The sequence below is a fragment of the Oculina patagonica genome, chromosome 1, assembly GCF_052425735.1.
Source record: "Oculina patagonica isolate OP01 chromosome 1, crgOcupat, whole genome shotgun sequence".
Lineage (NCBI taxonomy): Eukaryota > Metazoa > Cnidaria > Anthozoa > Scleractinia > Oculinidae > Oculina > Oculina patagonica.
Genome location: NC_135758.1, coordinates 28,762,962 through 28,776,055, shown reverse-complemented (window position 1 = coordinate 28,776,055; position 13,094 = coordinate 28,762,962). Strand labels below are relative to the sequence as shown.

Genomic DNA, 13,094 nt, shown 5'->3' with positions numbered 1-13,094 from the left:
TGTAGACTAGAGGGTACCTTATATGTTGGCTATGCACATGCCTTTTTAAGGGGGGTCCTTCTTAACTACCAATTTGCTGCTAAGGAAGGTTTCTAACCATTTTTTACAACTGAATTTTTTATTCAGGAAGTATAGTGGCCAGCCTGGTCACTCACATGGTCCATCATCTGTAAACTTTTCTTTGCAACTCCGCTGACCAGCAGATTATAATAGTAGAAAAAGTGAAGCAAGACAGCCGTATAAAGGCGGTCTTTTAAATTTAAAGGGGTTTAACAAGAAAAACAAGAAGCAAAGAAACAAAATGTGGCTGACAATTACATGTAGAAAGTAATTGACTGCCAAAAAAGTGGACATTGAGAGCTGTTAATTGATCAGTGACTTTCGTGTCCATCTGTAGAAGGAGCATTCGAAAACTAAATCAGGTTTCACATAAGCTTCATCAATGATGGATCTATCTAGAAACCAGAACACTGGCTAAAATGTTCGCAAGAAAATGAAAAGCTTTTCAGATGTATCAAACAGCACAAGTACAATTTTACCTGAATCAGTCTATATGTTCTGATATATTTATTTACAGTGTTATTACTTTACGGCTTACATATAAATGCCTTTATTCTGCAATGCATACATGTACCAATGGAGCGATATAATAAACAAACCATTTTAGTGCTGTTGGGTAAAAAAGAAAAAAAAAATGAAAAAAACCTAAACCCCTCTTGGTTTTGAACTCGCGACATCTCGCACCACATCCTGACACCTTCTCAATTGAGTTTATATTAATCTGACGGACTCAGTCGAACGAGACGAATACATCCTATATTAAAGTAATAGACATTGTGGAGTCTGCTAAACTGCTTATTATCTAAAGGTCAAGCAGGTTTCCTCATTTGTGCTTTATTAATTGCATCAAAGAAATGTTTGAATCACCTGCTGCTCATATATATTCAAGGTATAAAAACCAAACGTTAAACTTGGTGAAAAAAATTCAGTCGTGGCTCGAAGAGCTCTTTGATTTAGAAACCAAACCTCGCATGGATAAGGTTTTTGCACAACTTTGTTCCATTGAAGAGTCCTTCAAAAATTTAAAATCGCGGCCATATTTGACAATTCATGTGACCGGAATAGAAGAAACCCGAAAACTGAAAGGGCATATAGATCGAAAAATTAAAATCAGTACCAACAGATAAAGAACATTTACCGTACATGCTTAATGTTTTGTATGGTCTTCATGAAATTCTCATTGTTATAAAAGTTATAACCCAATAGACACACATTTTCAGACTTTCTTTCGAAGCGTCCCATTTTTACATGTAAATGGTAAACGTCGGATTATAAAGAAGGCCATATTATCTCTAATGCTTTAAATGTAAGTGTTCCCCCATCAAAAAATTTAAGCATTACCAAATGCTCCAAAATGGCTTGCCACCAAACTGAAAAACCATCTTTAGCAATTCCTTAGCAACTGCTCTAGATACGTAGTTAAGAAGGACCCCCTTAACCCTTGCAGAATGCAAAGGTAGCAACTAAATCTGGTGTTTGAAAGGATTGCAAAAACTGTATAACATTTACTACCAGAAATAACAATGCAAAGATCTGTGTGAATTGTCCAGCTGTACCTATAACATTGGGTATAGTCTTCCTGCCTCTTGCATATCCATGTCTTTGAGCTATACACCAAATCGAAGAATCCTTGACACTGAAAAGCATAAACCATAAATGATAAGACTGAATGGGATTTAGGGTAGAGAGTATTGGTAGGCTAGTAGTATTCCATTTATTTATAATCAAGATATTATCTTTCTTTGAGAGCCTTTAGAGTATGATTTATGAAACCTGTCTTATTATAATGTTCATTCTGGCACAGATGACAATTGTTTTTTCTGATTTCAAAGTAAACATTTGAGTTGCATCATTTTTGGTTTATGTTTTTCATCGATCAACGTTTCTTCAATCAGGTGTATACAAAAAGGTTACAGTAAGGCCCGATTGAACCTCCAGGCAGAGCTCCCCTGTATAAAAATTCATCGCATATCTATATCTTTGAGCTAGGTAAGAATAGGTAGCATGCAAACGCAGGCATATTTGCGGCGTCGCTTCAATCCAATGGCAGTGAGAAGCGACAGCTGGAAATATGTCTGCATTGGCAGGCTAAAGTAAGGGTTACATTATTTTCATTTTATGTATGTGACAAGCGTACCACTGCAGTAAAAGTTGGTATGTGAATGGGCAAGGCGTAATCGAACCCGCAGGCAGAGCCTCACTGTATAAAGCTTCATAGAGAACCACCCATCCCCCTCCCACTTGATGGCAACTAAAGCCTCAAAATGCAATAGGTCAATCATATTGAACTGTAAGTTTTTATATGTCTGGGACCAAAATAGAGAAGTAGAAATGTTATTCTTTGCTATTAACCATTAGTCTAATTATTGTACATGTAAAGTTGCGTTAGAAACAGATCAATGGCAGCAGAGTCTTTTGCTACCAATGGTATTATATCACTAAAACTAAACCTGTTGTACTTTGATCATTTCCTCAGATTACACTTGCTTGTTTGAGTTTCAGTTAGTGTAATGTATGTTAGAAAGAAGTTTATTTTACAATAAAGAAGATTTGTAAGTCTTACAGTTACAGTTACGGTGTGGTCGCTGAGTAAAGGATAAGAACAGGTTTCCTTCGGCAGCTGCGAAGCCGGTGGCCAATCGGATAAAGTTTTTTCAGTTCCATGAAGTTCTTTGGTACAGGCCTTATCTAATTATAGAAAATTAAGGCTTTTAATTGTCACGACTGCTATTATGCGAAACGCAAGGGTAAAATCAAACATTATAAATTTACATACAGAACGGAGCCAGGTCTCAAACATGCAGGAAGTGGATAGGTAACGCATTGATTTCGCAGCCAATCATATCAAGAAAAAAATTAAAAAAATGATGATAGTCTAGTAAACGTCGTGAAACGTTATATCCACTTGCTCAGAGGTGAAAATATTAATAATATATTTTGACCGAGCTCCCTAATGATAGAAAATGCACGTTCTCAGTGGCCAAAGACATTTGTTACAACTAAGTTACCACGGATCACTGCGTGTTCAGATAAAATAACTTTACACTGCTCCCTGGGGGGAGGGGGAGGCAGAGGGGGCACTGCACAACATAGAGGGAATCCAAAATGCTATTTCGAGTACACATTTCCTTGAAGACCTGTCACTGGGTTTACTTAAGGCTTGGACTGATAATGCATATGGCTCTGTACTGAACTTGCCTGTCCATTTCATGTAACGAAATGTTCGGTAATGAAATGGTTTCTACGGCCTACGGCCTGTGTGCACCCATGAACTCTTTGCTTGGGGGCTGCTGCGCAGTGCTACACCATGTAAAAAGATGTTACAATTGGGTTTGACGCAATAAAAAAATGGAGGAGTCATTTGTAACCTAAAATTTTTTACTCCACTTTTGGAGTTACAGTAACTCCGGAATGGAGTTTAAATAACTCTTTTTGTAGAGTTAAAGTGACTCCCCCACTGGAGTTATTATAACCCCAAAATTGGAGTTAAATTAAGGAGTTAAAATAACCTCCAAAAAGGGGATAAATTTAACCTAAAATTTTAACTCCACTTTTGGAGTTAAAATAACTCTTTGAAAATTACTGTGTATTTAGAATCAATGGCGTATGAGGCAGGGGTCCGAGTTGGCGGTAACCCCCCGCCCAAAGACGTAATTTTCAACCATTTTTCGGGACAAATGCTTGGAATTCGAGCAACAAGCCTAGAGAAACAAATAGAAAATAGGCCGAAAAATCTCACCATTACGTCCAAAACGAATTACAGTCAACTCTCTCTTAACGGACACCTCTATAAGACGGACACCTCTGTAAGACGGACACCATGTGTTGGTCCCGTACCTACCGTTTTTCAGTCATTTTTATTGTAACTAAACTCCCTATAAGACGGACACCTCTCTAAAACGGACAGTTGGAGCCGGTCCCGACGGTGTCCGTCTTAGAGAGAGTTGACTGTACATTAACAGAAATAGTATTGGAAATCTGCTGCAGTTTGTGATTCAAAGCTCTAAATTTCTCATTTGTCTGATTTCGTTTCCTATCACAAATTATTATAACATGTCAATCATGCATGTTTCGATTTTTCTCGCAAATTTTGCATCATGACGTCTCAGTTTAATTCAGTTGGAGTCATTTCGAAGTGAGTGGGAAACCAGAAGTTAGGGTATATAGCGCGAACGTTTGCGTGCGGTGTAAGACCTAAAAATAATGATGATAATGAAATTCGATGATGATGATAACTAAACCCCTGGAACAGACTAGATATTGTATTATCATTAAAGGACATGTTACACGAGGCTATCTTCCTTGCATTGCAACGCAACTATGGCGAATAAAAACATTGCAAGCTTCAAAGGGATATCACAAATTCGCAATTTTTGTTGAAAACTTGCATTCCATCCGCTTGAAATTAGCATCTTGAAATCTCTGATTGGTTCGTTTTAAAAAATGCAAGTTGCGACTGACAAGTCACATGCAGCAAATTGCCTCACAACGTTGCGAAAAATAAAGGATATTTTTACTTTTCTTGCAACTTACAACGCAACCTTTTGCAAAAAAGGGCGTTACACGTGAAATGTTTTTGGCAACTGGCAATGCAACTTTTTGCCTTGCAAGTGGCAAGAAAAATTGCCTTGTGTAACATGGCCTTCAATGATAGTAGATAGTACAATACCTTTATAACGATCCGATAACGATATATGAAGAGTGAAGCAATGGAACTAAAACTCGCTGGAATCGCGCTAAATCGTGCTTCCTATGCCCAGGACTTCCAGGAGGCGCGGTGGCCTAATGGTTAGCGCGCTCGACTCCGAGTCGAACGGCCCGGGTTCGAGGCCTGGCCGGGGCGCTGCGTTGTGTTCTTGGGCAAGACACTTTACTCTCACAGTGCCTCTCTCCACCCAGGGGTATAAATGGGTACCGGCGAATTTACTGCTGGGGGGTAACCCTCCGATGGACTAGCATCCCATCCAGGGAGGAGTAGCAATACTCCTAGTCGCTTAATGCTACGGAAACCGGGATAAGCTTCGGCTGTATGGGCCTCATGGCTCGGAGACAGACTTTACCTTTACCTTATGCCCAGGACTTCCATCTTGCGTCTCTTGCTGTCACCGGCCGGCTCCATATTTTCGCGACACTTGAACAACAAACTTTACGTCACTTGGGGTGTTGCTGTTAAACATAAACTAATACATCTTTCTTTATAAGCATTTTGCCAGTTCTTTGTAAGCAACGGAATTCTGAACATGCTCGAAAAGGGAGCTCGTTTCCTATCCCGGTTTCCTATGAGGGGGGGGGGGGGATCCTATCAGCGGTCATTGTGAAAGGTTTTGTTATTGAGAGTAACATACACGAACATTTAATTTACTCCGTTAACCGCAGTTCAAAATTGTAAACTTTTAGCACTAAGGTGAGAATTCTTTTCCCTTATCCTTCTCAACAAAAAGGCCGGAAAGAATAATACCCTCAGCTGATCGATCTCAGTTGCCAGTTCCTTCAGTCAGGACAATGAATGTCTGTGTGGCATATACAACGCAATCTCTTTTTACGAAGCCACCCGCTGTACAAAAACGAGTCCGCCAACAGAAAACTGTAGTCGCGAGGGCCGAATCAGATATACCTTTTGGAAGGAAAATAAGTCATGTCTACGCTGAAAGCACTTTCGAAGACCTGGTCAATGGATCACAAAGAAAGATGCAAGTCTCTGTTTAACAACGAGATCCTAAGTGACGTCAAATTTGTCGTGCAAGCGTCCCAAAAACATGAAGAGTGTGACAGCAAGAGAAGCAAGATTGCCATTCCAGCTCACAAGTTCTTGTTGTCGATTTGCAGTCCTGTGTTTTTTGCAATGTTTTGCGGTGAAATGGCTGAAACCAAAGAACATATTGATCTCCCTGACTGTGAATACGAAGGTATGTTGGAGTTGTTGCGTTACATCTACACTGATGAAGTTTGCTTGAACGGAAATAACGTGATGCAAGTGTTGTATCTGGCCGAGAAATACATGATTCCTTGCTTAACCGATGAATGTATTGAGTACTTAGGAAAGAATCTTGATTTATCAAACGTGTTTTGTGTCTTACAACACGCTCAACAGTTTGAAAATAAAATTCTTTTGTGTTGTTGCTGGGATTTGATCGACAAGGACACTGAAGAGGCCTTGAAATCAAATGAATTTCTGAGCATGGAGAGATCTTTTCTAAACCAGTTAGTGGAAAGAGCTACGCTAAACATCAGAGAAGTGGAGTTGTTCAAGGCTGTAGATTGCTGGGCAAAAGAAGAATGCAAGAGGCAACAACTTAAAATGGACGGATCTGTCAAAAGACAAGTCCTTGGAGAACAGATTGTGAAAAATATTCGTTTTCCAATCATGAAGGAGAAAGAGTTTGTGGATGCTCTGCTCGAAAGCAAAATTTTACTACACCAGGAAACAAGTGACATCATGGAATATTTCAGCTCTACTGTGACTTCACCAGTTGGTTTTACTAATGTTCACAGAATGGGTTCCCTGTTACGATGTTGTAGATTCAAGAGTTTTCTTCATGACAGATACCTCAAAAATGATCCTGACGATTATGACTGGTTTTGCCTCAAAGTTGACAAGGACATAATATTGCACGGTGTTTCTCTTTTGGGTAATAATGGTGGTGAATTTACAGTCAAATTGGATTTTTTTCTTTTTAATTATGATGATGATGGTGATCATGTAGTTCTTGCATCTAAAAATGGGAATTTTATCTCTAAGGAAAGGAAGTGCAACAGTGGATTTTATTATGGCTTTGATGTTATTTTTGATGAGCCACTTGCTGTTGAGAGAAATGTTCTTTACCTCTATGAAGCATATGTAAGTGGCCCTGGCCGTCATCTTGGAAATGATATTGATTATGCTTTTGTTTCTGGAGTAAGATTTGACTTTGAACATAAGGAGTTTTATCGTGACCCCACCTATGGAGGCCTTTCCGAAAGTTTGTGTGCAGAGCTTTTGTTCAGAGTAAAGGAATGACCTTGAAACTAAGAGAAAAGTTGTTTTACTGTAGACAGATGCAGTAAGTTTTCAACTTTTTTAAGTTGGTGACAACTTTTAAGAAAACCTCATATTAAATATGGAGTAGAATTAAAAAAAAAATAGCATCCATGTTAATTGGTGTTTCTATGCTCCTTTATATTTGCTTTTCTCTGTTCTTTAAAATGGCTATGTGGAATTTGACACATAGCTGGTACATTACAATATAACTACTTCAACCAAGGCCTCCCAAGCAAAATCTTTACAAATTGACTGATAGTGTTTGCATGTTAAAACTAATAAAATGGTCACAAATTTATTGCTTCTGTAGCATGTAGCTGGGGTAGATCCACATTTTGTAGGAAATTAACATACAAGGTTCACATTCCTTATTCCACACAGATTTTGTCAGATAGCCTTGGTTGGAGTTGTCGCACTGTGAGTGCAAGTAACCCATTACAAGCATTTTCACAAGAAAATCCCTAGAAACGTGTTTTGCCAGTTAAGGAAATGGCAATCATTTGCACATTGCATAGGAAGGGGAAGTTTAAAAACTTGTGTGTCACTGAGATCAAAAACTTGACAACCATTATCTGCCATCAATTTTCAACATCAATCCCAAGCTTCCATCCCCTCACTGTATTATGGGGAAAAAAGGCAGTTTAATTGTCATATAAAATTTTATTTGCAAGTAAATATTGTGTATATCTTTTATGGCTGGACCTCGCCAGAGAGGTAAATCGTCATTTTCTCGAAAACGAGTACGGTGACCAATCATTTTTTTCTGCTGTTACAGACTGGGCAGTAACTTTCTTTTTGTGGAATAAATATGGACCAGTTCCAAGTGAAGAATAGGAAATAATCGTCAGAAACGTGAATTTAGCCAGCAATCGTGACTATAAGGATTTATTGGGAATAAACAAGGTGCTGTTGATCCTAAACGAGCATAGGCACCCCCAATTTTTATTTCAAATTTTAGTTCCTATAAGGGACCGGTCATTATTTATGTAGAGGGGGGGAGGGAAAAATATGTTGGAAAGGTCAAAATTTCTGTAAGGCCCCCCTCCAGGCCATGTAAGTAGCAAGTGACCCCCCCTTCTTTATTCAATATTTACGTGATGACCCCCCCCCCCCCACCTCATATCTCCCTTTATATGCCTCAAGTAATTAATTATTAAATGCATGTTACATACAATCTTAATTGCACGTACACTTGTTCTAATGCAAAAAGGCTGGATCAACACTTAGTCAACCAAGGCTTCTTTGCTATGGATACTTGTCCAGCAATACGGCAAATTTTTGGATGAGTTATGTGTATAGTAAACATACCTCTATTATTAACTCCTTAACTTTGGAAAAGTGGTAGTTTTTACAAATTATGCTCTCATGGTGAACACAAATGTAATATCCATGCAAAATATAATTCCTTTCCAATAATTTTCCTAAAGTTGTAAAGGGATTACTTTGAATTCTTGTTGTCATAAATATCATGTTTTATTACTTCTTGGGCTATTGCAGTGATAATCATTTTGTAAAAAGAAAATAATTTCAGTCAAACCAGATATTAAAGCAGATTATAAAGGTCTGGTTTCTTTATTAACTAAAATTAATTTTAAGATAACAATGGAGTTTAGAGTGTAAACAGTATTTCTGTAAAATACAAATCACTAAAGTTGTACATAATAGTGGAGTTTAAACAAAAGAAAACAATAGAAATAGCATAAAATTGTACAATTTAGCATCTCACTGTTTCACATATGGTGTTTGCACTGTTCTATTTAACTGTTTTACCCACCTCAAACTGCTTATCCCCCCCTAAACTTCTTTATAAAAAATTTTAGCCCCCCCCCCTCTTGCCACTCTGAAATAGCCTTGACCCCCCCCTTCTTTTTTTCCCTCCCCCCCTCTACATAAATAATGACCGGTCCCTAACAAACAATCAATAGGCAAAGTTTGACAAAAATATCAGTGCAGGTTCTATTTTAGTGGAATTCGAATATCCTTAAGTCTTGCATATTTATTTTGGAAATTGTCAAGACATTTTAAGGTACATGTTTACAAGAAACTTAAATTTCGATTTCAGATCACCTGCAGTTCTAAGGGGAATTATTTTGAGAAAATTAATTCTGGACTTGCCCACGCTACCAGACTGTGCAACGACAAATGTTTATTTTGTCAAAACCACTATATTTACCGTTCAATTAGACTTGCTTTCAAGTTGAGCTGAAGGAGCGCGGAGCACGATCGCGAGAGAGCGGGCCTTGTAAACTAGCAGGAAACGACTATGAGAAAGTCTACCTTTTAATTTTCACAGATTTTTGTTGGGACTTTTTCAGAGAAGAGCCATTTTTGCCACAATATTCTGGCAATAGACATCGATGACCATCTTGTCATTTGGCAACTTTCATTTTCGTGTGTGTTGTCTCAGCTTCACATGTCAGGTTTTCCACACTTCTAAAAAAAGTAAACTTTAAATTTATTTTGCACCACGTAGTGTGACAGCATTGGCTAGCCAAGAATTTACTTTCTCTACAAAATTCCGCTTGCATGTCTGTCTGGATTTGACAAAACGTGGACTCCGGGATCCTTTGCGTTGGCCTTCAAGCCATTGCGGCCCGAGAAATTTGAGGGGGGGGGGGAGGGGCAACGTCACCGAAGTACCGAAGTACTAGAACGGTCTGCGTGGACAAATATTAATTTCCATTACAAATTCGCCGTGTTGAAGCTCGTGCAAAATGCATATAATGACACACTACCCACCATCTTAAGTAGATGCATGATTGTCAAGCGAGATCATATGATTTCAACTAGGGCACGCGAATCTTTGATAGTGCCGCGTTTCAACACGCGATACATGAAAGACTCATTAAAATACCGAGGATCCGTGCTCTGGAACACGCTATCAACAAAACACAAAGATCTGGCTTATGTAACACGTCGAAAGGACCTTGTCCGCATGCTGAAAACTTCGGATGCTTTTATTGATTTCAATTTTAATGTTTTATCTGTATCAACCACGAACTTTAAACAAAAAGATTTTACCTACTTTTAGCGCTAGTTTTTAAATTAATTCAAATGTAAATAGTTTTATAAGTTTAAATATTTTTAACTTTTAATAATTTTAAAATCAAATACAAATGTAAATGGCCTAATTAATTGTAAGTAAATATTTTTAACTTTAAATACTTAATTTACACGACCCCACAAGCTGTAAGCTTTTATCCATATCGTGTTTTTAAATAAAGGCAACTACTACTACTACTACCGACCCCGTGGGCCACTAGCTGGGGCCCTGACCTAACAACCCTTGGGAGCCCTGGGTCAGCTGTTGGATTGAAATCCGGCTGGGGGGGGGGGGTTGCTTAAGTCAGGTTTTTAGCTTGTTTTCTGCAAAGACTTTGCTTTGAAATGTGGTCAGGACTGCTCCTGGCTTTTGGTTTTTGGGGGGCTGGCTCAGAAGCCTTGAGACCTCTGAGAGCTCAGCTGTGACCGGGCATGAGAAGGCTTCCTAGCAGTGCCCCTGGGTTCTGTGAAATCCACAGGGGGAGGGGAGGGCTAAGAGAGTTGCTGGCCCCAGGCAGTTCCTGGGGCCTTGTTTTCTTAAGTCAGGACAGATTGCTGGCAAGGAAATTCCCTAACGAGGCAAAAGGCAGTCTCGGTAGGCCAGAGCACCCGGTGACGTGCAGTCTGGCACATGCCGGGCTGACTTTTGCTGTGAGGGCCATTTCATGGCACTTGCTGGCAAGGAAATTCCCTAACGAGGCAAAAGGCAGTCTCGGTAGGCCAGAGCACTCGGTGACGTGCAGTCTGGCACATGCCTGACTGACTTTTGCTGTAGCTAGCGCCATTCCCTGGCACAATCTGTCTGGATTTGACAAAACGTGGACTCCGGGATCTGTGCTTGAAGGCCGACTGCGTCGGCCTTCAAGCCATTGCGGCCCGAAAAGTTTGAGGAGGGCAACGTCACCGACCGCGTGGGCAGCTAGCTGGGGCCCTGACCTAACAACACTAGGGAGCCCTGGGTCAGCTGTTGGATTGAAATCCGGCTGGGGGTGGCTAAAGTCAGGTTTTTACCTTGTTTGTCTGCAAAGACTTTGCTTTGAAATGTGGCCAGGACTGCTCCTAGCTTTTGGTTTTTTGGGGGCTGGCTTAGAAGCCTTGAGACCTCTGAGAGCTCAGCTGTGACCGGGCATGGGAAGGCTTCCTAGCAGTGCCCCTGGGCTCTCTGAAATCCACAGGGGGGAAGGGAGGGGAGGGCTAAGAGAGTTGCTGACCCCAGGCAGTTCCTGGGGCCTTGTTTTCTTAAATCAGGACTGATGTGTTTTTTGAAAAAATAAAAGAAGTTTAAGTTTCGGAATACATTAAAAATGCCTTTCTTTGAAAAAACGTTTTGTCCTCCAAAGGTTGAAACCTCTTTGCTGCAGAATATAAATTCATTCAACTTGCTGGAGAATACCGACAATTTAATTTATGGCCAGTTCAGGTGAATTACGCACATCCCAAACGTTATCTGCCATTTTCGTTCAAACCAGGTTAATGGCCCTGCCTGTCAAACTTTCAAGTCTGATTAAACACAACCGATGCTAATTGTCACCAGTGAAAAACAAATACATTAGATAAATAATTAGGAAACAACTGTGCCCGGCTCTAAAACTTTGTATGTTTGAATAACTTAGCACCTTACGTGTTAATGCATATGGAGCGGTATTGTGCGTTCCTGAACCCGCACACGCAAACACACACACAGTAGAAGAAAAATTATTTTTCCGCTTATTCAATGCTCGCTGTACCTTTGACATGTCGATCACGATTATGAAGGATTCAATAATTCAGCCGCACGATGTGCTCCGTGCATGATAACAAAATTAGGTAAATTTATTTTAATTAATAAGAGGAAAAACGCTCTACAGCTGTAATATCAATCGATAGACTCGAAAAGACTCTACACCTAAATAACGACAGTAATTTTCAGACCTTTTCGCTAAAAGGGTATGTGACCGATGCTATGTTTTCGGGGTTTTTTTGGGACTCTAACAGCTTAGAAGAAATAGTACAATCTCAGTTTTGATATCTCACCCACTGACAGATCGATCAAGTTAAAAACAAACATTTATTCCTTTAAAATTAAATAGCAGGTCCTGCAAGAAACACTTACAAAGCACAGGCAGATGATGTGTTATCAGCGACATGTAAAATCACCACCTCATGCACTAACAAAGCTGCAAGCTAAAACCTCACAATTTCAGTGCATACTCAGCTTCGGGCTCAGCTTCAAGAACTCTTCCAGGAAAGATTAATTTTCAGACCACCAAAGAACGATGGTGAATATTACTGGAGAAGAACACTACACAAGCGAACTGAACCAAACACTCAGCGCACAACCAGCAGGCATAGTTGAGTTTCTTTAAGCTTTGAACATTTTTCTTTCCGTCACCGCTTCTGTGACCTGCTGTGGGCAATGCTTTGTTCCTCATTGCCCTAAAGAATGTCTCTTCTATTCATCCTCCGACAAAACTTTTCTTTCGATGTCTGGCGGTCACTGATCTTTGTGTTGGTCTTGTTGTACAACCAGTCTTTGCTACCTACATTTTGTCTCGTATAATAAAGATGAACGTGAATGTTCTGTTTTATGCAGCTTTAGGTTTCATTTTGTGTGGAGTATCTGTCATCACATCGACAGCAATTAGTGTGGACAGACTTCTCGCATTGTTGCTGGGACTGAGATACAGACATGTCGTCACATTAAGGCGAGTTCGTGTAGTCATAACTTGTTTTTGGCTAACTGCTGCTTCTTTTGGATTGCTCCGGGTATGGAATGAAGATATCGCCATTAAGGCAGGCTCTGTTTTCTTAATTTTTTGTCCGGTAACTTCCATTTTCTGTTACGCGAGGATCCACCTCAGACTACGACATCACCAAGCCCAAGTACAAAACAATGTCCCCCACGGACAACAGAACGGAAAAGGGATTCCACTAAACATAGCAAGATACAAAAAGACAGTTTCCAGCATTATGTGGGTGAAGTTGGCATTAGTTG

General features: G+C 39.8%; 1 protein-coding gene across 1 annotated transcript; it reads left to right on the top strand.

The window, feature by feature from the left end:
* Positions 1–5,646: 5,646 nt before the first annotated feature.
* Positions 5,647–7,057, top strand: LOC144627903 (BTB/POZ domain-containing protein 6-like). The gene has a single exon (XM_078486270.1). The coding sequence runs from the start codon at positions 5,696–5,698 to the stop codon at positions 7,055–7,057; it is 1,362 nt and encodes a 453-aa protein (XP_078342396.1). The 5' UTR covers positions 5,647–5,695.
* Positions 7,058–13,094: the final 6,037 nt, after the last annotated feature.